Source organism: Leucopleurus acutus (assembly GCF_964270905.1).
Source record: "Leucopleurus acutus genome assembly, chromosome: 11".
Classification (NCBI taxonomy): Eukaryota; Metazoa; Chordata; class Mammalia; order Artiodactyla; family Delphinidae; genus Leucopleurus; species Leucopleurus acutus.
Window position 1 is genome coordinate 58,133,954 of NC_139152.1, and position 26,846 is coordinate 58,160,799.

At 39.9% G+C, this 26,846-nt stretch overlaps 1 protein-coding gene across 4 annotated transcripts in view; it reads right to left on the reverse strand.

Moving 5' to 3' along the window:
* The window catches only part of LOC309969064 (uncharacterized protein), a 189,772-nt gene that overhangs the window by 26,861 nt on the left and 136,065 nt on the right, over positions 1–26,846 (reverse strand). For 3 of the 4 annotated variants that reach the window (XR_014326606.1, XR_014326607.1, XR_014326608.1), the window contains 2 exons: positions 20,798–20,861; positions 16,748–16,914 (listed from right to left, as the gene is read on the reverse strand). Coding sequence is in view for 1 of the 4 variants with exons in the window: in XM_082850605.1 (XP_082706731.1) it covers positions 20,847–20,861 (15 nt within the window). In the remaining 3 variants the exon portion in view is untranslated. Of the gene's footprint in view, positions 1–16,744; positions 16,915–20,797; positions 20,862–26,846 lie in introns of those variants that run through there. The other variant, XM_082850605.1, reaches the window with a different exon arrangement.

Here is a 26,846-nt window from a genome sequence, read left to right on the forward strand (position 1 = left end):
ATTGGTGTAGCTCCTGTCGCACTCAAAAAACTAGAAATAGAACCATGATCCAGCAATTCCACTCCTTAGTATATCTGAAGAAAACAAAAACACTAATTTGAAAAGATATATGCACCCCCAATGTTCATAGCAGCATTATTTGCAACATCCAAGATATGGTAGCAACCTAAGCGTCCATCAACAGATGAACAGATAAAGAAGATGTGAGATATACATATATATATATATATATAATAATACATATGTATATAAAATGTATATAATGAAATATTACTCAGCCATAAAAAAGAACAAAATTTTGCCATTTACAACAACATGGATGGACCTGGAGGGTATTATGTTTAGTAAAATAACAGAGAAAGACAAATACTATATGTTTTCACTTATATGTAGAATCTAAAAAATAAAACAAACAAATGAATATAACAAAACAGAAACAGACTCACAGATATAGAGAAAAACTAGTGGTTACCAGTGGGGAGAGGGAAGTGGAGAGGGGCAATATAGGGTTAGGGGATTAAGAGGTACAAACTACTATATATAAAATAAATAAGATACAGGATATAATGTACAGCACAGGGAGTATAGCCAATATTTTATAATAACTTTAAATGGAGTATAATCTATAAAAATATTGAAACGCTGTGCTGTATACCTGAAACTAATATTGTAAATCAACTATTCTTTAGTAAAACTAAATAAATAAGCAAAATTAAGTCACATACAAGAGATCAGGAATTAGAATGGCTTTGGATTTCTTAGCAACACAGGAACAATGGCAGAATGTTTTCAAAATTCTGATGGAAAGTGATTTCTGGCTCTCAATTCTACATGGAAACACACTACTAATTAAGTGTGATAAGACTACACACATTTTTAGACATGCAGGGAACCAAAATATTTACACACTTCCCCTATGTACCCTTTCTGCAGAAGTTATCGTGAATACCCTACCAAAATGAGGGTATGGAAACAGGGAATCCACCTCAAGGGTGAGGCAGAGGAAATCCTGAGTGATGAAGAAAGATTACAAAAGGGCAGGCATTGGTAACAACCAATCTAAACTGAAGCAGATCAGAAGGTTCAGCAAAGAAGTCTGCAAAAGGTGAAATTGATAGAATCCCTGGTGTGTTTGAACATGAGAGCAAATTTAGACAATTGAGGGATTGAATCAGTTCATAGAAAAACTAAGCAAATGAGGGAAAGAAGAATTGTTAACTCCAGGAAATACAAAGAGGTGTGCAGGAAAGGAAACATAATCATGTGATTCACCTATGAATGACATTTAAAAGTCATAGTCACGTGACAACAAAATTAGTATTTAACTACATAGGAAAGGGAGCTCTGGGAAACGTATGTGTGAAGGATGGTGTTAGCAATAGAAGAATCCTCATCTTTCATAGAATAGAAGTGGTCAGTAGATATTGCCTACAATGGAAAAATCAAGGAGTAGTATGTTACATAGAGATATAAAGAGTAAAGCATAAAGGAAATAAAAGTGTATTGCCTATGGGCTGCCAGAGAGGCAAAACTAGGGGTTTTGTTACAAGTTTTGGAAAACTATCTGACCTCTTAAGCTGAAATTTTAATCAAATTTTACATTTTGGTAAAAATGTAAACTGAATTTTTAAAAAAGTGAGTGGGAGTTGAGGATGTTGAGATAAGCACACGTGAGTTTTGGATGAATTTGGTGGGGGAGAAAAGGTAAGAGATAGGTAGGCAGGTAAAGAAAGACACGAGAAGGTTTTTAAAAAAATGAGATGCTTGAGCATTATACGAGTTGCAATGTCAGAGTCAGAACATCTAAAGAAGTTACAAATATAGATGACAGAGGAAACTGTACAGGACCAGGGTCCTCCCCTTGATGGGGGTGGGGAGAACTGACTTAGAATGCACAACTTTGCAAAGAAGAGGAGAAACCTCTTCGGAAATTTGAGGTGGGGGGAAGTGTATGTGATTACAGACAGAAATGAAGTGATCTTGGCAGGGAGGAGAAATAAAAACACAACATTCTAACGACAAATTCTCAAAACTCAATGAACTATGGAATTTGAATCTTCACTAGACATTTGAGATACTCTTCCTCCTTTCCAAAATCAGTCTCCACTATTTTTGTTTTTATGTTGTTAAGTCAATGCACTCAGTGATCCCTGGCCTTTTCAAGCCACTTCTGCAACAGTAAATGTGGGCTTGTGTTCATGTACACACACACACACACACACACACACACACACACACACACACACACACACACACACACACACACACACACACACACACACACCCCTCTTTTTTTTTGTGGCCTCGTCCGTTGCGGAGCACAGAGGCTCCGGACGCGCAGGCTCAGCGGCCATGGCTCACGGGCCCAGCCACTCCGCGGCATGTGGGATCCTCCCGGACCGGAGCACGAACCCGTGTCCCCTGCATCGGCAGGCAGACTCTCAACCACTGGGCCACCAGGGAAGCCCAACACACACACACACACACACACACACACACACACACAAACACACACACACACACACACACACCTCTTTTACTTACTGATAGGCACCTGCTTCCTGAGAAACTATGCCGATAGCATAGCAAAGAAGGCTTTCGTATTTTCTTATAATTAAAAGAAATCTTTTCCTTTTTGCATCTCTCAAAGAGACAGGCAGCAGCGGTATCTTGTGGTGGCTACCAGCTTAAGTCTACACTTAACGTAGGGACAGCAGTTCAACAACAGGTTCACCAAATTACATTTTCTATGCACTTCTAGAGCCATGTAATCTGTCATGCCACCAACAGTTGTCCTCTAAGATCACATCTTCCAAATCATAGCCCTGGAGCAATATGTAATCAATTACCTCCATCCTCTTAGACGGTGTTAAAGTTTCATTTCAGTTTTCCCATATTAATGCACTTTGTCAAATGTCATTCCTAGTTGCATTTCAAATACAAATGACTATCATTAATAGAGAATTTACAGTGTGTCAGACACTGTCTATGTTTGGTATATTCGTGTCAGCATTTTACATTTCATTAACTTCTTTTATTCTCCTAACAGCCACCCTAGAGCAGAAGTATGATACATATTAGCCTCACTTTAAGGAATTAGAAGTGACTGAGCTATGATTCCAACCCAGGCGTGTCACCCTCCAGAGTCCTAGAATAGCAAGTGCTACTGCCTTTCTCGCTCCCAAGGTGTAAGGGCGAAAGAATGAGGGCTTAACCCTAAACAACAGTCCGTGGAAAAGACCATTTCTCCTTTTTGCTCCACAGCACCTTTGATGCAAGTCTCTAATAGAGCTGACATCCACTACAAAGCTTATATAGACCCCCCTCCCATTACAAGCACTCTTCCTGAATTCTTCAGAGTTTGGAGATGACTACGTATGTGTGTGTACATGTGCTTATATGCCAGAGCTCTATGTTACTTTATCAAATTTAGCAGTAACACGAGTTATACATGATTATCCATGTTTTATGGAAAAAATTGGGATTCAGATTGGCTAAGTGACATGCCCTGCTTTAAACAGCTCAGAACTGACTAAGAGTTTGGGAGAAAGTGCAGCAATAAAACCAGCTCTGAATACTATAGCTGGGAACATAACAGTGTGTAGAGCTGAATTCCCCTTATCTGTTGCTGTTATGGATGTGGCCCAAAGGTGATAGGTAAATATTTCTCATTAATTTTTTAAAGACACTCAATGGCTTCAATTTAGGTAATTATATATGCATACTATTATATGGAGACACACAAAGTGCATCCTAATTCCCACATAATTTAAATGCAAGAGTTGATAGGTTAAACTCAGCTCATTATTCTTTATGATAAAGGAACAGAACAAGGATGCTCATTGTGCATAAATATAAGATCATCCAACAATTACTCCTTCATAAGTCTCACATTGTACAACACAAGGTTCAACAATCCCAAGTGGACGCTGCACACAGATATGCCTGGTCCTTTTAAAAGACAAAGGCATTTCCCTGAACAACTTCATTTCTTTCCTGCTAAAGCAGTAGGGCTAATCATGAGTTTCTCTGTCTTGCAATATTCAAAGGACAACCTTTTCTCCCAAAGAACGAGGAAACAACACTCTGCTTTCTATGGAAAATTTGCCTCACAAAATTATCCTGACCTTGAGATTTTTTGAAGTAGAATCAATATGTAAACTGTCCTTGGGACCTCCTTTTCCAAAAAAAAAGTTTTGTGAGAAATTTCCACTACCTGAACTGTTTAATCATGGTTTTTACTTTCCTCACATCTTATTCTTTGGCTGTTGAAAGAGCCCTTGTTTGTTTATTTCAGTTGGAGCAGACAGAGGACTGGCATAGTACAGAGCAAATTTAATAAGTCACCCTCTCAGGAGTTAGAAAAGGATAATTCAATTCTTTTAAAAATCATATAAAATTATATTTTCCTTCTAAGGTTATCTTGCTGTATACTCCAAACCCAGATACACTAAGGACATCAAAAAATAGAGTATGTTTGTACATGCTATGCACACCATCTTCAGAAAGCTCTGCCTACTTTAACAGACATTTTTTTTTCCACAAGGAAGATTCTAGAAACTATCCAAGCTTACCTTGTTAGAAAATAAATAAATTTGCACACCGATGCCAGCTAAACCCAGAATCGGCTTTAAAATACAAAACAGTTCCACATTCATAATTATGCAAAACATCCCAAATATGAGGCTGTCACACCCAAGGAAAACACTCAAAATTAAAAATCTCATCACTTGTGTGACTTTCAGAGATTTGTACTCTTCTCTCTTTTCAAACTACATCATATGCTACAGTTTCATCAAAGCAAACAGTTTGTTTCATTTAAAATATCTTCAATGAGCTTAGTGAGAACAGCTGCAATGCAGGTCTCTTCTCTCGCATTAATACTACTGAGTATTCCTTTTTGTTTTGTTTCCAGACTAGACTTGATTAACCAGATTTGTGCTGTCTGCCCAGCCACCTGTCTCCACGTTCAAAGTTAATTGTTGTTTCTCCCAGGTGAGTATGAGTAGATGAACAACATGAGTGTATTTTTTATAGGGAGAACAAACAAGCTTTAACAATTAAAAAGGAAGGAAGGGAGGAAGGAAGGAAGGAAGGAAAGAAGGAAGGAGGGAGAATTTTTATTTTTTGAATTTTATCTTTTTTTTTATACAGCAGGTTCTTATTAGTCATCAATTGAGAATTTTTTATAACGGTTTACCATGGTCCTTTTTTTTTGGCATAACTAATCAACATAATAGCTGTATTATCATTAGCATAAATCAGTTACCCTGGGACAGGAGTCGGTGCTGAGACAGGAAGTATCCAGTTGCTCTGCTGGCTTCAGTATATGAAATATAATGACGTATCTTACTCACGTTATCTATTGTGACATCATTTGGCCAATGAGCCCGCACCCTTCAGGCTGGAACCCGTAAAGCGCCACCACGCGCCCTCCTCCTGCGCGGCCCCGCCCCGCCCACTCCGCCCCGCTCCACCATTATTTGAATAATCTTACTTCACTATACTATGTTTCAAATTGGTTAGGATTCAACAAACTAATGCAAAAAAACAAAGACATATAGACAAAACTCAAAGAACAAATTAAAGAAAACATTTTAGCTGTTAAGATGAACATAAATACACTTTGCTTTAATAAACTAATCAGATGCTCCTCCATAAATTACACATAGAATCACCATCAATAAAGCAGAACTGCCGGGCTTCCCTGGTGGCGCAGTGGTTGAGAGTCTGCCCTGCCAATGCAAGGGACACGAGTTCATGCCCCGGTCTGGGAAGATCCCACATGCCGCGGAGCGGCTGGGCCCGTGAGCCACGGCCGCTGAGCCTGTGCGTCCGGAGCCTGTGCTCCGCAACGGGAGAGGCCGCAGCAGTGAGAGGCTCGCGTACCAAAAAAAAAAAAAAAAAAAAAAAAAAGCAGAACTGCCAAGACCGAATCCTGAAAATCAATTAAAGGAAATGCTGACGCTAAATTTACACACATTTTGAACGTATACCATTAATCTTTTAATTCTTTCTAATTTCACACATACGGTCCTCTTTTTTTGCTTGTGAATTTCCATATATAAAGAAATACTAGCTAAGGTCAGAAGCTTAGCATTGTTCCTCTGAAATCCCTAGGATGCAACTTTGCAAACATGCTTCTTTATTGGGGCAAAATATTCAAAAGAGTAGAGACTCAGCATCTCCAGGAGGTCTGTTTATAGTTATAAAAACCTACCAGTGCAAGAAGTACAGTGTCAAAAGCCATTGACTCTTAACTCACATTGCTACAACCACCGGTAGCAAAGTATATGTACATAGCACCCTGGATCACAGGTATATCAGCACATAAACACATCCTATATTTTAAGAGGGTCTTGTCTCTAGAAAAAAATTTTAAAATCTGTGTAGAACAGAAGTGTATGCATCTGTGATACACTGATTGGGGATGAGAATCTAGAGGCCATAGATGCATTCAGTATTAGTTCCAAGCTTCATCTAATAACAGTCTCATCCTCTCAAGTGAAATAGTTGGAAAAAAATTCCCCCAAGAATCTTTTAATTACCTACTAATGAAGAAAGTGAAGAGATTAGGCCTAATTTAATTAGTTAAGTGCCCGTACATTGCTTTTCCAGGGAAATGAGTAAAAATAGGAACCTCAGTCTGAAATCTATAAGCGTATTCTACACAGTGTCGTACATACGGCAGTTCCATTAATGAGAAGCAGCATAATGCAGTGAGGTGTCAGATACCTGGTTTCTAGACCTGGTTTTCCCATTCAGTAGCTGTATGATATTAGAAAGGTTGTCAAAATTCTCTGGGCCTTCATTTGTTCATGTTTTCCAAATGAATAGGAACTATCTTTGTCTTGCTTTGCTGTGTAACCATAATGGTTTTTAAACTCAGTTACTGAAATATATACAGAACAGAAAAATTACATTGTAAAACTAATAATGTTAACTTGCAGTTATAGCTCCTTCTATTTCTACTTCATTAATCCCAGGCAACTGGTAACACACAACCATTACTAGGCAACCTAGACAGCTCAGCAGCACAGGCAAATATGAGCTTCCTTGTCCAGTGTTAATATCCACTGATGCAATTAATCAAGCTGGCAGAACTTCCAGGGAAAACAAATGCCTATAAGGGGAAAATGGCACGGACCTGCTTCACAATGATTTCCAGGCAGCTCTCCTGGTAGATGCCAGATGACTGACTAAATCAGGATTCGGCAGACTTTCCCTGTAAAAGCCAGATCATAAATATTTTAAGCTTTGCAGGCCTTTGTCAAAGCTACTCAACCCTACCATTATTGTACAAAAGCAGCCACAGACTATATACACATGAAGAGTGTGGCTCTGTTCCAGCGAAACTTTATGGTCACTGACATTTAAATTTCATATAATTTTCACATATCACAAAATATTATTCTCCTTTTCTTTTCTTTTCCAACTGTTTAAAAATGTAAAAAACATTCTTAGCTCTTCAGTGTACAAAAGTAAGAGTTCTCCAGAATTTGTCTCAAGGGCCTTAGTTTGCCAATCTCTAGAAAAATGTTAGGAAGTTATAGAGGTTTTTCATCTGGACTCTGTTGAGATGTCTGTTTGGGTTACATTGTGAGATCATTAAATGTTCTCAGCACCGATAACCCTTGGCAAGGTATGGTAGTTGTGTCCGTGGATCAGGGACACTGCACAAAGTGAATACACTGAGGGAGGGAAAAAAACCAAAACCAAACATCTCACATGTGGCACTGAGACAAAGGCAAGCAGTAGTCTGAAGCCAGCTGGCAGGATCTCTGATCGCTGATGCTGCCCTTGCCACAGAGTCACCGTGAGATGAAAGGAAAGATAAAGGCGGGAGCCCGCACACGACACAGGCAATGCCACATTGATGTCTGCACATGAAACGCAGCGTTCTCCCAGCTAACAGAGCTTATCTAGTACCTCAGTAGTCACCCGCTCCCAAACTGGTTTAACAGGTCTTAAAGGTCCCCTGCCCCTTGTGGATAGAAAAATTCTACATGTACACTCAGTCTAACTCCCTTTGGAAATTGCAAATACTTCTCAAAAAAATAACTCGTTATGTCACCAATGTTCGTGTTGATCAGATTATTTCACTCAGAGCTTGGAGCAAACGGGGCTGGCGGGGGGGGCGGATCAGGCATTCAAGGAGGAGAAAAAAGGTTAACAAGGAGGAAGCACCCAAACTGTCAGTTTCGTAACTCAGGCTAAGTGGATTCTTGCCATTCATTCCATAGCATTTATTGCATTCCCCCTCAATTCAAAGTTGGAAACCAGAACCTTTACCTTTGCAATGCTTATAAACACAGAAATATGATTGAGCATTCTTCCTGTGTTAATAATAGCTAACATTAAACTAAAAGGTCAACTGTAGCCTAGTAACAAAGTTAATTGGGAATTTCAGAAGTATCCATTTTCATTCAAAATACCCCATAATGAAATCTGCAGTGTAATGATACACTGAGCTGACTGCCTACCAGATCCTTTTGCTTATATATTTTTTCTCACATTTGTAACCAGAACACATTGGTTATTCAATACTAATGTAACGGTTGTAATGGTTAATCAACCATGCGCAAGAAAAATACATAAAAGGAATAATCCCAATTTGAATTTGACAAGATTTCCTACCATTTGCTTCACTAATACTTTGTGGTAGGAACAAAGCTCAAGAAATCCTCTGTGGAACATTCAGCTCATTAAAATATACATTAATTACCATACTGCCACTAACAGTGTTGGAAAGGCAGATTGATTGGAAATGCCTAAAAAATAGGGGGTAACAACAGAGATGAAATAAACTCTAGAGTTGGATGGTTCCAGATTTGAGTTCCAGCTCAGCCATCTCACAGCAGTGTGACCTCAGGAAAGTGTGGTCTACTTCCCAAGACTCAGTCCTCATGTGTGAAACATGGGTAGGAATTCTTACCCATGTAGGTTTGTTGTGGGAATACCATGACATGCTGTCTAGAAGAGGGCTCAGGACAGCACCAGACACAGAGCAGGCTTCCAATCAGTGTCAACTTTTCTGAAGAGACCAGATTATGCTAGTCTCAATTTAAAACCCTGCAAAGCCAGAATCCAGGGCAGAATCATTGGGTTCCTGGTAAACTGAGGTTATACAACAATCTCCGGTCCCCAGTCACTGAGACCTGGATTCACTTTCCCACTTCAAGTAAGCAGGCCTGGAGGAACAGATTTAGGGGATTTTTTGGTAACTGAGGACCTAGCAGTGACTCAGTTTAGATTTGAATCTTGTCACTTATTGTGACTTTGCAAGTTTTTTTAACCCTTTCTATGCCTCAGTCCCATGTCTTTAAGGTTAGAAGAAGAATAATACCTAATTCTTAGGCTATTAGGGTTATTGCGTGGAGATATACACACACATACACACACACATATACACACATATGTATATATGTATATATATATGGAGAGAGAGCTTAATAACAGTAATTCTATGTAAGTTTGTAAGTATTAGCCATTATGATTAACATTAACATTCTGGACATTAAAGATAAGTACATATGGAAAAAAATAGTGAAGCTAAAAGACTGAGAAGGTACAGGGAGTCAGCTAAATGTATAAAGAGAGCAAGCTTTATTCATTTACAAAATCATTACTGAGTACCGTAATGTGCCAGGCACTGTTTCTTTCTTGTTACCTTCCTTCTAGGTGATGAGAGACACATATAAGATATAGCTTCAAAATTATTTGCTTGTTTTAAAATTTTTAAATAAATCTCTTTGTAAAGTTATGCTATGGCTATTTGCCTCTTTCTCCTAAAATCTGAAGGGAGAGAAACACAATTCAATCCACTGGGATTTTTTCTGTAGTTCTGGTCCCATTATAGATGTGTGTCTTTGGTTAGGTCTGCAGCTCTATCACCTTTCAACTTGGCTTTTTAGTGGAGGTTGCACCATCTTTGCTATGTCACATGAGATGCAGCCCATTAAAGGAATCCCTGAACTTGGAAGCTGCACTTAAAGCTGCACTTTAAGCTGCACTTAAATGTACTTTCTATGAATACTGTATTTAAGGCAAGAGGTAGCTATGGGCCAAGAAGAAACTGAAATAGTTCTTACAACCTAATCCTAACTTACGATGATAGACATATGCTGGGAGTATAAACTCCAGCTGATGTGAAATAACAGCAACAGGCTAAGTCTTTAAAGAAGCTGTCACTTTGGTTTTTCAGGGATGGGGAGAGGTGGAGATGAGGAGCTTTATAGTATGTGTGACTCAAATCAGTACTCAAGCCTTAAAATATCTCTTTTTTCCAGATGACTAATAAAAAGTACAATATGAAAACAAATGTTCTGGGGTCAAGAGGCTTATTGGTTTCCTAATTATAGAACCCTCTGGAGTTAGGCTTCTTTGGATATAAGGCTCTGGGACTGCAAGAGCAGCACTCTAAGGTCCCACTGGTAAAGGACCCTTCGCCCTCCTCTGCCCTGTGGTCGCAGCTGGAGCCGAGGTCCCAGCTGTCCTACATCAGACGCTTGCTTTCTGGTGACCTGTACGGCCACTTCCCAGAGCACTGGGCCTTCCTTCACCACATAAGTAGACAGCACCGTGCCCAACACCACCTCCTAGGAAGCTTTCCTGGATTTTGGTTTAAATAGGTCGAAATATAAAAGAGCTAGTTATACCCTTCCATCAGGAAAATGATTCATACTTTCTCACACTTATATAACTGAGGTAAACCAATTAAATGTTTTGCACAGAATGAGGAAGATCTGCTTCATTTTCTCTCCTGCAAATAACGATCAAAGTCTCTGAGGAAAAAAAAAGTCACCTCTGCAGATCTCTGGTTAGGCATTCACTCACAACAATTAAAAGAGGCCTCCAGCTGACCTGAAAGAATTCAATTTTGGAAAATTACTAACCAAGTACTAGCTACTAAGGTCTCACCATGCATTTTAATATACTTGTTTGAAAACAAAACCAAGAAAAGCCTGTTCTTTTTGTTTGTTTGTCTATTGTTTCTCCTTGAAAATGTTACATTAAATTGGTAGGGCAACTTGATACCCATGACATCGTAACACTGAAAAAATATGGTATAGAGTCTCTCCATAAAATCCCAACAGAAACCAGGTTGTGAATATCCCCTTACGTACAAGGGTCTCCATTTGGAAAGTAACGGAGAAGCAGTACACGTATTTTAAACAAGTGACTGAGTAGATTGGATTGGTTTTACTATAGTAACTAGTCAAAACTAGAAGAGAGGAAGGACTAGAGAGGGCAGCAGGAGCAGTGAACAAGGTCAGCAATTTAGAGGCTATTTCTCTGGGACCGAAAAAAAATCGGAGCAAATCTAAGAGACATTTAAGCAACAGCACCTAAAATATGTAGTTGTCATTCTAATATATAGGTCATGATTAAGAGGAAAGGAATAGGCACGCGAAGAAAACCACACTGATCCTGTTATTCAGACCTAGAACAGGGGGAAGAGAAAAATGATTGGCCTTCCTGAGTATACTCTTCAAAAGCGGCTCATATGATAATATTATAAATCAACTGTACTTCAGTTTTTTAAAAAGGAGCCCATATGCAAGGGCAGGCAAACTGTGATGAAAAGAGAGAAAACAAAGCAATGTCACTGAAACATTCTGCGATCACACCTTGCGTCAGGTACAGAAGGTAATCAAAGCATGTCCCCTTTTTTATGCGCTTGACTCCTTACCAACAAAGGCCCAGGCCCTGTCCCAGATTAAAACTGTTTCCAAACTGATTTTCTCTAATATCTGAACCTGTCTTGGCCCCTTTCAAGGTCATATTAATTCACCATGGTAACAAACAATTGTCCAACTATGGTCACAGCCCTGGTTTTTGGGGGGAAAATTCATGGGCTTCTCTGAAATGAATAGGAACAACCCAATTCAGTTAAGAGTGAGACAGACAGATAGAGATGAGGCTTCAGAAGGGAGACGCCAGTAAGAAGGAGCTCAATTGCTATGGTTTGCCGGTAACAAACCAAATGCTATCGGCACTGGATCGTTTTGGATCACCAAAATGATCCTCATGTTTCCCTGACTCCATGGACTGTGGGATGTACCGCTTTAATATTGTTTTCCAAGATGGTGAAGGGCAGAGAGGCACCCTATTAAATATATATATATCATTTGTAAGATATTTTCTAATTTCAGAAAGTTTTTAAAACACGTATCTTAGAATGAGGAAATAAAGTAATTGCATGCATCAGAAGGGGAATTTATTCATTGGTTCATTCTCTCATTTACTGACTCTTTTGATGTGCTACGCACACGCTGTGACCTGGAATTACAAAGTTGAACAAAGCAAAAATCCTTGCCCTCAACAGACTCTCAGCCTGGAGGTGGAGATAAGCTTGGGAACACATTTTAAAAGACCATCATAAAGAACCTCTGAGAGGCAGTAGAACACAGTGGTTCACAGTCTGACCGGCTAGGTTAAGATCCTAGCTGCGCCGCTTACTAGCTGGGCTGTAGGGTGTTACTTAACCTTTCTGCCCCTGTTTCATCATGCATAATATGGAATGTTAATAACCATACTTACCTTTATTAGACAGTAGGAAGAAGTAAATTAGTTAATGAATTAAAAATGCTTAGCATGGCTTTGGACAGGTAATAAAAGCTGACTCCTAATCTTGCTATGTACACACAGGATGCACAAGTATCAGGGAAGGAAGAGCCTATAACTGTGTGTGGAAAGGCGCCAGGGAAGCCTTACCAAAGGGGTGCCTGATCCCAGCATTGAGGGAATAGGAATTCACTCGGCAGATAAGAAAGACTTTTCTGAGTCTTTTATGTTTTATGAGAAAACATGAACCATTTTAGGAACCTAAGTCAGAAGATGGCATCTGGCAAACTACCTCTGGGTCAGATTACCAAAGAATTTTGTGTCAGCTCTGTTTGCTTAGCAGTTTCATCTAGTCAGGACAAACAAAGTTTTGTCAACTTAAGCCAAAGAAAACAGGGAAAAGGAGAAGACAATTTATTGAAAAGTTGCGGATAACATACAGAAGCAAAGAAAACATTGAATAAGCAGGTCTTTGAAAGAATCCAGGACAACTAAGGGAATTCAGGTAACAGGAGCAAATGGTCAATTTTCTTAGCGTGCCTTACTCTAGAATACGTGTCAGCAACAGAATCTACAATATGTACCTGAAACAAATCGCTTCCAACTACTTTCAATCCTTCCTTCTCTGTATTCAAAATTGAAAACGTTCAGGAGAGAATTGGTCTAACTTGGCCAGGGGAGCAGAGGGCTTCTTGAATAACAGCCCTGCAAGCCTGCAGGCACTGGATCCAGGCATTTCCTGGAGTTGTACGGCTCCCAGGAAAGCTGAGGACGGATATTTCACAGGCAAAAAGAGACACACAAGAGTCTCGCATGCTCTGCCAAAGGGTTTGGACTTTGCCCATAGGCAGAGGGAAGCCCGTGGAGGTATAAAGATGGAGATGATCCACACTGCTCTTCTGGAACACGAGAGTCTACTCTGGAAACTGTAACAAATACCAGTGAGCTGGCCCTAACCCCAGGACCCAGCCTCAACCACCAGTGAGCAAGCAACAGCCCCAGGACACCCTGGGCCACGGCCCCACCCACCAGCCAGTGCACACCAGCCTTGGGACCCCCAGGTCCTACAGCTAGAGACCCCAGGACCCAATTCTGCCCACCAGTAGGCAGCTACCAGTCCCAGGACCACCACAGCCCTGCAGCCTGCCATGTCCGCACCCAGCCCACTCACCAGCAGGCTAACACTTGGACCCCTCAGCCAGCCACGCCCAGATCCAGCCCCCTTCACCAGTGGGCCAGCACCAGCTTTGGGACACCCCGGATCCTGCAGCTAGCTGCGTCAGGAACTGGCCCCACCCACTAGCAGGCCAACACTAGATCCAGGAACCTCAGCCCTGTAACCACCCACCCCAAAACCAGGCTCCACCTACTAGTGGGCCAGCATTAGCCCTGGGATCACCCCATTTCCACCCTGGGCTCCATAGCCAGGCATCTCATGACCCAGCCCTGCCAGCCAGAGGCCAACAGCCTCCATACAAGGCACAGGCTGGCAACCAACCAGTCCAGGGCCAGCCACACCTGCCAGACCACCCACAGTAGTCAGCCTGCCACAACAGAAGGGCACGCTCAGCCCACATAGGGGGCACCCCTAGAGCATATAACTGGTGACCAGAGGGGAGTGTGCTGCTGAGACACACAGGATGTCTCCTACAAAAGGCCACTTCTCCAAGGTCAGGAAATGTAACCAACCTACCAAGTACATAGAAATAAAAATGAGATGACAAAGGAACGTGTTCAAAGAGAAGCAACGAGATAAAACCCCAGAAGAAGAACTAAGTAAAGAGGAGACATGCAGTCTACCCAACAAAGAGCTCAAGGTAACGATCATAAAGATGTGCAAAGAAATCAGGAGAAGATTGGACGAACAGAGTGAGAAGTTAGAATTTTTTAACAAAGAGTTAGAAAATATAAAGAAGAAACAAACAGAGATGAAGTAATACAATAACTAAAATGAAAAATACATTCGAAGGTATCAACAGTAGATTACATGATACAGAGGAACAGATCAGCAAGCTGGAAGACAGAGTAGTGGAAATCACTGAAGCTGAACAGAAAGAAGACAGAAGAAAAAAAAAGAAATGAGGACAGTTTAAGAGACCTCTGGGACAACATCAGGCATACTAACATTTGCATTACAGGGGTCCTAGAAGGAGAAGAGCAAGAGAAAGGGGCAGAGAACACACTTGAAGACATAATAGCTGAAAACTTTCCTAACCTGGGAAGGGAAACAGACATCCAGGTCCAGGAAGCATGGAGAGTCCGCAATAGGATCAACTCAAACAGGGAGTTTAAGATGTACAAACTTCCAGTTGCTATAAATGAGTCATGGGTATGAAATGTACAGTGTAGGAAATATAGTCAAAGATATATTGGTATAGTGACATATCATAACTAAACTTATTGTGGTGATCAGTTTGAAATGTATACAATTATCAAATCACTATGTAGTGTAACAGGAACTAATGGTGTTGTAAGCCAGTTATACTTCAAAAACAAGCAAACAAACTCATAGAAAAAGAGATCAGATTTGTGGTCATGAGAGGTGGGGAGTAGGGGGAGGGGGGATTGAATGAAGGAAGTCAAATGTGCAAACTTCCAGTTATAAGATAAATAAGTACTAGGGAGGTAACGTATGATATGATAAATATAATTAACACTGCTCTATGTTATATATGAAAGTTGTCAAAAGAGTAAATCGTAAGAGTTCTCATTACAAGAAAAAAGTCTTTTCTATTTTTTAAATTTTGTATCTATATGAGATGATGGATGTTCACTAAACTTATTGTGATAATCATTTCATGATGTACGTAAGCCAAATCATTATGCTGTACTCCTTAAACTTATACAGGGCTGTATGTCAATTATATCTCAATAAAACTGGAAGAAAAAAATATTTAAACCAGAATACAGTACTCAAATTTCATTTCTATAACCTGGCAGAGAATGCTCTAATTTCTGCTTGACAGCGTTTATATACAAGCACTGTACTAATTGCTGGATGAAAAAAGATATGATATTTTGCTGAAGGAGCTCATAGTATAAGTGTTTCTACCTCATCAGAGTTCTTTAAATTTCTATATTATTACTTAGCTGAAGATTTCTCACATTGAGTAACAAATTATGAATGTGATATTCATCAGGTCCCAGATAGGACTATACTCATCTGTTAGAAACAAAAAGAGCTACATAAAAAAATACAAAGGTAGATTTTCTTACTAGAGTTAGAACAAAAAAACCTCACTTATCATTTAAATGGCAGAAGAAAACAAATTTTAGATAGGGTAATAAATCCCAAGTAATTTATATTTAGTTTTTGAATATTTGAGGAGAAAGATATACTCTCTTCCTGTACCCAATTCCTCCATCCACCAGGAACTTTATACATTCTTCTGTTAGTTTAGTTATTGTATGTATTAGAGGCAGGAGAACCAAGTGGTCAAAAGCTAGGGCATCCATATAATATGTTATCCAAACCAGAGCACTTTTGGAAGTGAATAAAGTCACAACAAGTACTCTGGGATAGCAGTAGTAACCTGGGACCATCCCAGGCAAACAGAGACATACGGTCACCCTATTGAAAGCTTGTGTGCTGAGGTCAGAGTTTGTTCGTGGACAGGGATAAATAACTGAAGGCTTTTGATTACTGCTAATAAACGACCAAGACTTCAGGAAGCTTAGTATAAAAGTGGGTTATGGCTGGATTGGAGCACAGACAGACTGAGGATAGGAAAGCCCATGAAGACATTCTTATGGCTAGGAAAGAAATAATGAAAGGCCAAGCTAGGATGGTGGCAATAAAAAGAGAAAACCTATATAAAGAGATAGGGCAGCTAAAGAAGTCAGACAGGTTGTAAACTATCCCAAGTAGTTATAACTTATTGAACACCACTCAAGGGTCTTGACAGGTGAAGGTCGGGCATAGCAGAGCACCTGCCAATAGGAAAAACCAATAGGAGCTCAGATTCTAGAGCAAAAGCCTTTGCTCCCTATCCATTTTCATACTTTCTGTTCATGTCAGTACCAGGGTCATAGGTGTGTGCTTCATCCCGAGGAGAATTGAAGCCCTCCATAGACCTCTTGTTACTATGCACGGCATAGGTAAGCCAAGGGTTTCTTTCACTGGTAGGGTAATCAAACAGCACCAACAATTGCTTCAGACACCACTTGGTGGCACCAGTACCTTGAAATGATTGAATGCAACTCGCTGCTCTTGATCTTAACACTGGAAACGTTAGACTCATAATGGTCTTCAGCCAATCTTCAAGGTCAAATATTTTTTCATGATTATTTCACTTCTTCCAGAACATTTACATCCTCCTTTATCTTAATCTATGGAGATCCTGAAAACTGGAAGATAGTATATTTTATTTTGATAATGATCTCTTATTATTTCAAAAATTCTTTTGCATGCATTATACATATACTTTTGCATAAATGTGACCATAACTTTCATACCTAATTTTCTTATATCAGCCTCTTCCTTTATCTTTCTCACACGTCACCACTGCAATTCCTCCCACCCCCTTCCAGAAAACCCATCTTAACCTAGTGTGTGTCCATCCATATCCATTTCCATCACCATAGGACCTTATACAAATGTGTGTCTCGACAAATTATAGACAGATTAAACGTATACCTATAAAACTTTTTGATCAGTGATTTATAAAATGGGCTTGTGATATACTCGTCTATACATCTTGCTTTTCTCCCTCAGCAATATCTGGTGGTAATTCTTCTAAGCAACTAGTATTGCTCCAATTCACTTTTTTGTGAGTCTACGTAATATTCCATGGTATAGGCATACCTTAATTTTTTCAACAACAGTCCCTTACTGAAGGGTATTCACATGGTTTCACTTTTTTTGTTTGTTTGTTTTGCTACGATAAATAATGCTGCTGTAGAAATCCTGGGCCTATATCTTATGTACTAGTGCTTTGGTCCCTATGAGTTAGATTCCCAAGAGGGGAATGCTGGATGGAAGGCTAAGTATGTATTTTAGTTTTAAAAAATATGTTGCCAGATTTATTTCCCAAAAAAAGCTGTTTAAAAATTTCCCATTTCCACCAGCAACATATGAAAGTGCCCTTTTCTTCACATCTCCGCTAGCAACGTTATGATTTTGCTTTTCGCTTTTTGCCAGCCTGATGGATGTAAAGGGATAACTCATCATTATTTTACTTTTTGCTTTCCTCACTGGTTGTGATTTTGAGCATCTTGCCAGGTGTTTGGGCCATTCTGATTTGATTATTCACAGCTTCTGCCCAAAGCAAGAATATTTTAAAAGGATCTTTGCTTAGTGAAGATGCTAAAAAATACTGCTAAAATATTTTAGAAAATAGAAAAATAGCATTTATCATAGTCACCAGTATCTATATGTAATGTCTAACACTAACTAAAAGCCCTGGGGTACCAGGAAATAATCTTGTGAGTACTGTTCAATTCTGGAATGAGAGAATTGAATTCAATTCTCTCAGGGCCAAAGATGATTATTTTTTTTCCATAAGGGATCGTCTCCCTCTTAGTGCTTCTTTTCTGATTGGATGATGTATTACTGTATATGCTTAAGTAGGATTTGTTATTAAATAGAACCAGCCCCATTTATTTAAGTGTCATTCAAAATACGTGTTTTAAAAAAAGAAAAGAACAAAAATCAGTAGGGAAAGAAATTGTATTTTTAAGCTTCTAAGGAGATTTTATAAACAATGGAGCCCAGAGAACAAAAAAAAAAAGTCATAAAATGACTTGACAGTGTCCTTTTAAGTGAACATATGTGAGTTTTATGCATCCATATGTGTTCACATATGCCCTACATATGCACAGCCAGCTGCTAACCAACCAGATTGTTCAATGTGTATGTTTACTGTAAAACAAGCCGAAAGTGTTTGGTCTCTTTGTTAGAGAAACAGCTCATAATTTCAAGTATACAGATATCAGTTGTTTTTCATTTCTTTGTCTTCCAAAAGCCAAATGAGTTGCTGCTGCTCCATTTGGCAGCATCCTAACTGAGGCCGACTCTTGGCTGGCCACGGAAACCTGGCCCTGAAAGTTCAGGAAATTTTTACAAGAATAAGGAGTTTTTCCTAATGGATCCCTAAACCATAGGAAGTTTCTTTAGAGCCTCAGCCAGTTCTTTCCCACTCAGTATCCCAGAGGATAATCATTAACATTGTTTGGACACTAATGGATGGATTTAGGGTGTGAAATGAGGGTACTGAGTCCTCCCATATTTGACCAAATACTCTTTCAAAACGCACTGTTAACAGAGAACAGCCTGGGGTGCAGAGATGATTTTTGTGATAACAACTTTATCTAGGCGCCCTCGGTATCTCATCTTTTATTTCACCCTTGATGACAGTGCCCCACAGCTTAAAATGGTTAAGTGAAGTTTGGACCAGTTTCCAATTGAGGATAAAGGCTTTGGGCCAATTATACATCGACTTCTACAATCTCGGTATTAAACCCAATTACCACTAGTATTCTCTAATACTAACATTAATATTCTCTGAATAGCAGAAAGAAAAAGCATGTAAGGAAGTAGGCTGTGATGAAATGAGCTTGTGCTTGGGAGTGGGAGAGTCTGTGTTCAGTCCTATCTATTTCTGACATTCCCTGGCTGTGTGGCCTTAGGTAAGCAGCTTCATGCCTCCAACTTCAGTTTCCTCATCAGCTGGATGGGAATAGTGATGCTGATTTCCTAAGTTTCTGATGAAGACGGAATGAAATAATCTACGTAAAAGGACAATGCACAGTACTGGGAATATAGTAAACACTCAATAAATGTGAATTTCCTTCTTCTATCGTTCCACCTTCCCTCTCTAAACGAGAGAAACATGAGAACTAGGAATGTTTCTTGGTCAAGGACCAAGTCCCCAGTCCCAGTGTTGGGAGCGGGAGAGGCTGAATTCCACAGCGAAAATTCATTTAAAATGTTAGCTTTTGATATCATTAACACGAGACTAGACTGAGAAATGTGTGTATGTATGTGTATATATGCTCATTTATAAAAAGCATACTCATTTATTTAGCACCTACTGTGTGTCTAGAATAGTGCTTGCCATGTAGTAAATGTCCATAAATATTTTTTTTTTAATGAATGAAGACTAAACCCTTAAAGCACCATCATAATTTCTTCCTAGGTGCTTAGTGATGATGCCCTGCTTTCCAAGGAAGAAGTATGGGTATCTGTTACCACTGACTTATTCACCCCTGAAAAACAACTGGAAGTGTCCTGTCTACCTTCCAGCTTGCCAACACAGGCTTCTTCTACATCTAACCACCTCTCATTCCCTCTTTCCCTCCCTCCATTAAACCTTCCTGAAGCTGTCCAGTATTTCACCACAACTGCAAAATAAAATTCCTATTGCTGCAGGTGTCCATGTGTTTGGGGCAAAATGAGCCACTGCTTGACAATTGTAAAGAAAGAGAGAACAGCTGTTTGCATCTGGATATGGGGTAAGAAAGAGAGAACAGCTGCTGGCAGCTGTGGCAGATAAGAAAGTGAGCAAGTGAGCAGCTGCTGGTAATTCAGAATCTACCAGACTGCCCAGAATAACTGAAATCCAGAGGAAGCATGCAAGACTCGACTTAACTGCTTTACTGTATCCTGCTCTTCATTAGATCCTACTTGTCCTTCGTTAGAGACATTGCCATGAGAGCCACACGGGAGCTCCCAGCAGGAATATCAACCCCCAGCTCCCCAGCCATAACCCTTTGGAGAATCAAAGCAAGAGAGTTAAAATGGCACAGACGTTTCTTCCAGTAAGTCCATACTCACTTTTACGAGAAGAAAAGTCTATGGTTGGCAAGGGAAAGAACACTAACCGATGATGGATCTATCAAAAATGGTGCGAAAAGAATTCTTTCTGTATTACAAGAGGTTGTGGTCATGTGGTTGGTGATGATCTCACATTTTAGAATTCAGTAGGCTAAAAAAAATATGCGATAACTTAAGTATAATTTATACTTCAAAAAATATATTTTAAAACCCTGTCAATAGTTTCAATGTTTCTTTTTCTGTGTATATATAATCCTATGAATGTGTATACATAGAAAACTTTCCCTCTACTTTCTTTTTTATTTTTAATAAAATGAAGAGGATAACATCTTTGTATCATGCATTGGGTAATAAAATGTTGAGTTTGGTTTTGTGCTTCACACTGGTTCTTCTAGTCAGCTGGGATTCTAGGATAAATTGAGTGACCCAAAAGTATATAGTCAGTCTATTTCTCACCTTCCTCAACACAGAAGAAAAGCATCTCACCACTCCAGTTTGTAGAATTTCAACTCTTTAGTTTCTGAAAGATACAATTCAAGAGAAGAAAAAAGAAGCTACGGCACAATGTTATTTATTACTGAATTATATACAACTACATGCCCGAAGTAAAAGAATAAACAAATTATATAGCAATCTATACATATTTAAAGAAATCATTTTGAAGACAGTGATGGAGAAAATGCTTGTGATATAACATTCATGGAGAAGACTCTGCTAAGATGATTCATAAGTGGAAAGTTGAATGCAAAATGTACACTGTGATTAAAACTAAGGTATCAGGAGGGACCTTCAAGATGGCGGAGGAGCAAGACATGGAAACCAACTTCATCCCCACAGATACATCAAAAATACATCTACATGTGGAACAACTCCTACAGAACACCTACTGAACGCTGGCAGAAGACCTCAGACCTCCCAAAAGGCAAGAAACTCCCCACATACCTGGGTAGGGCAAAAGAAAATACCCAGACAAAAGCATAGGGACGGGACCTGCACCAGTGGGAGGGATCCGTGAAGGAGGAAAGGTTTCCACACACTAGGAGCCCCTTCACGGGCAGAGACTGCAGGTGGCGGAGGGGGAAGCTTCGGAGCCGCAGAGGAGAGCGCAGCCACAGGAGTGCGAAGGGAAAAGCAGAGAGATTCCCGCACAGGGGATCGGTGCTGACCAGCACTCACCAGCCCGAGAGGCTTGTCTGCTCCCCCGCCGGGGCGGGCGGGGGCTGGGAGCTGAGGCTCAGGCTTCAATCAGACCGCAGGGAGAGGAATGGGGTTGGCGGCGTGAACACAGCCTGAAGGTGTTAGTGCACCACAGCTAGCCAGGAGGGAGTCCGGGGAAAAGTCTGGACCTGCCGAAGAGGCAAGAGACTTTTTCTTGCCTCTTTGTTTCCTGGTGCGCGAGGAGAGGGGATTCAGAGCACCGCCGGAATGAGCTCCAGGTACGGGCGTGAACCACGGCTATCAGTGCGGACACCAGAGACGGGCACGAAACGCTAGGGCTGCTGCTGCCGCCAACAAGAAGCCTGTGTGCAAGCACAGGCCACTCTCCACACCTCCCCTCCCGGGAGCCTGTGCAGCCCGCCACTGCCAGGGTCCCGTGATCCAGGGACAAGTTCCCCGGGAGAACGCACAGCGCGCCTCGGGCTGTTGCAATGTCACGTGGGCCTCTGCCACTGCAGGCTCGCCCCACATTCCAGTTATGACTATCATACCCTCCCCACACCCCCAAACGCCCGAGCGAGCAAGAGCACCCTAATCAGCCGCGGCTTTAACCCCCTCCTGTCTGGGCGGGAACAGGTGCCTGAGGGCGACCTACACGCAGAAGCGGGTCCAAATCCAAAGCTAAACCCCAGGAGCTGTGCAAACAAAGAAGAGAAAGGGAAACTTCTCCCAGCAGCCTCATGAGTAGCAGAGTAAATCCCTACAATCAACTTCATGTACCCTGCATCTGTGGAATACCTGAAGAGACAATGAATCATCCCAAAACTGAGGCAGTGCACTTTGGGAGAAACAGTAGAATTGGGGTTTCCTGTCTGCGATTGATAAGTTTCTGATTTTTTTTTAAGTCTTTATTGAATTTGTTACAATATCGCTTCTGTTTTATGTTTTGTTCTTTTGGCCGTGAGGCATGTGGGATCTTAGCTCCCCGACCAGGGGTCGAACCCACACCCGCTGCATTGGAAGGTGAACTCTCAACCACTGGACCGCCATGGAAGTCCCTCTGATTTTTATGTTTATCTTAGTTTAGTTCTTAGCACTTGTTATTATTGGTGGATTTGTTTATTGATTTGGTTGTTCTCTTCATTTATTATTATTATTTTATTTTAACAAAAAAAAATTTTTTTTATTAAAAACAATTTTTTTCCTTTCTTTTTTTCTCCCTTTTCTTCTGAGCTGTGTAGCTGACGGGGTCTTTGTGCTTCTGCCGGGTGTCAGGCCTGAGCCTCCGAGGTGGGAGAGCCAAGTTCAGGACATTGGACCACCCAGACAGGACAGAGACCTCTGTCTATCAGGACAGAGACCTCCCAGACCCTCGTAATATCAATCGGCAAGAGCTCTCCCAGAGATCTCCATCTCAAAGCTAAGACCCAGCTCCACTCAACGACCAGCAAGCTCCAGTGCTGGATGCCCCATGCCAAACAACTAGCAAGACAGGAACACAACCCCACCCATTAGCAGAGAGGCTGCCTTAAATCATAATAAGTTCACAGACACCCTAAAACACACCACTGGACGTGGTCCTGTGCACCAGAAAGACAAGATCCAGCCTCATCAGCCAGAACCCAGGCACCAGTCCCCTCCACCAGGAGGCCTACACAGCCCACTGAACCAACCTTACCCATTGAGGGAAGACACCAAAGATAATGGGAACTACGAACCTGCAGCCTGTGAAAAGGAGACCCCAAACACAGTAAGATAAGCAAAATGAGAAGACAGAAAAACACACAGCAGATGAAGGAGCAAGATAAAAACCCACCAGACCAAACATGAAGAGGAAATAGGCAGTCAACCTGAAAAATAATTCAGAGTAATGATAGTAAAGATGATCCAAAATCTTGGAAATAGAATGGAGAAAATACAAGAAACGCTTAACAATGATCTAGAAGAACTAAAGAACAAACAAATAATGATGAACAACAAAATAAATGCAATTAAAAATTCTCTAGAAGGAATTAATAGCAGAATAACTGAGGCAGAAGAACGGATAAGTGACCGGGAAGATAAAATAGTGGAAATAAGTACCATAGAGCAGAAAAAAGAAAAAAGAATGAAAAGAATTGAGGACAGTGTCAGACACCTCTTGGACAACATTAAATGCACCAACATTCCAATTATAGGGGTCCCAGAAGAAGAAGAGAAAAAGAAAAGGACTGAGAAGATATTTGAAGAGATTATAGTTGAAAACTTCCCTAATATGGGAAAGGAAATAGTCAATTAAGTCCAGGAAGCACAGAGACTCCCATGCAGGATAAATCCAAGGAGAAACACACCAAGACACATATTAATCAAACTATCAAAAATTAAATACAAAGAAAAAATATTAAAAGCAGCAAGGGAAAAACAACAAATAACACACAAGGGAATGCCCATAAGGTTAACAGCTGATCTTTCAGCAGAAACTCTGCAAGCCAGAAGGGAGTGGCAGGACATTTTTAAAGTGATGAAAGGGAAAAACCTATAACCAAGACTACTCTACCCAGCAAGGATCTCATTCAGATTTGACAGAGAAATTAAAACCTTTACAGACAAGAAAAAGCTAAGCGAATTCAGCACCACCAAACCAGCTTTACAACAAATGCTAAAGGAACTTCTCTAGGCAGGAAACACAAGAGAAGGAAAAGACCAACAATAACAAGCCCAAAACCATTAAGAAAAGGGTAATAGGAACATACATATCCATAATTGTCTTAAATGTAAATGGATTAATGCTCCAACCAAAAGACATAGACTGGTTGAATGGATACAAAAACAAGACCCGTATATATCCTATCTACAAGAGACCCACTTCAGACCTAGGGACACATACAGACTGAAAGTGAGGGGATGGAAAAAGATATTCCATGCAAATGGAAATCAAAATAAAGCTGGAGTAGCAATTCTCATATGAGACAAAACAGACTTTAAAATAAAGACTATTACAAGAGACAAAGAAGGACACTACACAATGATCAAGGGATCAATCCAAGAAGAAGATATAACAATTGTAAATATTTATGCACCCAACATAGGAGCACCTCAGTACATAAGGCAAATGCTAACAATCATAAAAGGGGAAATCAACAGTAACACATTAATAGTAGGGGATTTTAACACCCCACTTTCACCAATAGACAGATCATCCAAAATGAAAATAAATAAGGAAACGCAAGCTTTAAATGACACATTAAACAAGATGGACTTAATTGATATTTATAGGATATTCCATCTAAAAACAACAGAACACATTCTTCTCAAGTGTTCATGGAACATTCTCCAGGATAGATCATATCATGGGTCACAAATCAAGCTTAGTTAAATTTAAGAAAATTGAAATCATATCACATTCCTTTTCTGACCGCAATGCTGTAAGACTAGATATCAATTACAGGAAAAAATCTGTACAAAACACAAACACATGGAGGCTAAACAATACATTACTAAATAACCAAGAGAGCACTGAAGAAATCAAAGAGGAAATCAAAAAATACCTAGAAACATATGACAATGAAAACACAAGGACCCAAAACCCGTGGGATGCAGCAAAAGCAGTTCTAAGAGGGAAGTTTATAGCAATACCAACCTACCTCAAGAAACAAGAAACATCTCAAATAAACAACCTAACCATACACCTAAAGCAACTAGAGAAGGAAGTACAAAACAACCCCAAAGGTAGCCGAAGGAAAAAAATCATAAAGATCAGATCAGAAATAAATGACAAACAAATGAAGAAAACAATAGCAAAGATCAACACACCTAAGAGCTGGTCTTTTGAGAATATAAACAAAACTGATAAACCATTAGCCAGACTCATCGAGAAAAAAAGGGAGAAGATTCAAATCAATAAAATTAAAAATGAAAAAGGAGAAGTAATAACTGACACTGCAGCAATTGAGAGATTATTACAAGCAATTATATGCCACTAAAATGGACAACCAGAAAGAAATGGACAAATTCTTAGAAAAGCGCAAGATTCCGAGACAGAGCCAGGAAGAAATAAAAAATATAAACAGATCAAACACAAGTACTGAAATTGAAACTGTGATTAAAAATCTTCCAACAAACAAATGCCGAGGACCAGACGGTTTCACAGGCAATTTTATCAAACATTTAGAGAAGAGCTAACACCTATCCTTCTCAAACTCTTCCAAAATATAGCGGAGGGAGGAACACCCCCAAACTCATTCTACGAGGCCACCATCACCCTGATATCAAAAGCAGACAAAGATGTCACGAAAAAAGAGAACTAGAGGCCAATATCATTGATGAACATAGATGCAAAAATCCTCAACAAAATACTAGCAAACAGAATCCAACAGCACATTAAAAGGATCATACACCATGATCAAGTGGGGTTTATCCCAGGAATGCAAGGATTCTTCAATATACACAAATCAATCAATGTGATACAGCATATTAACAAACTGAAGGAGAAAAACCATATGATCATCTCAATAGATGCAGAAAAAGCTTTCAACAAAATTCAACACCCATTTATGATAAAAACCTTCCAGAAAGTAAGCATAGAGGAAACTTATCTCAACATAATAAAACCCATATATGACAAACCCACAGCCAACATAGTTCTCAATGGTGAAAAACTGAAATCATTTCCACTAAGATCAGGAACAAGACAAGGTTGCCCACTCTCACCACTATTATTCAACATAGTTTTGGAAGTTTTAGCCATAGCAATCAGAGAAGAAAAAGAAACAAAAGGAATCCAAATCGGAAAAGAAGAAGTAAAACTATCACTGTTTGCAGATGACATGATATCACACATAGAGAATCCTAAATATGCTACGAGAAAACTATTACGGCTAATCAATGAATTTGGTAAAATAGCAGGATTCAAAATTAATGCACAGAAATCTCTTGCACTCCTATACACTTATGATGAAAAATCTGAAAGAGAAATTAAGGAAACACTCCCATTTACCATTGCAACAAAAAGAATAAAATACCTCAGTATAAACCTACCTAAGGACACAAAAGACCTGTATGTAGAAAACTATAAGACACTGATGAAAGAAATTAAAGATGATACAAACAGATGGAGAGCTATACCATGTTCTTTGATTGGAAGAATCAACATTGTGTAAATGACTATACTACCCAAAGCAATCTACAGATTCAATGCAATCCCTATCAAACTACCAATGGCATTTTTCACAGAACTAGAACAAAAAATTTCACCATTTGTATGGAAACACAAAAGACCCCAAATAGCCAAAGCAATTTTGAGAAAGAAAAATGGAGCTGGAGGAATCAGGCTCCCAGACTTCAGACTATACTACAAAGCCACAGTAAT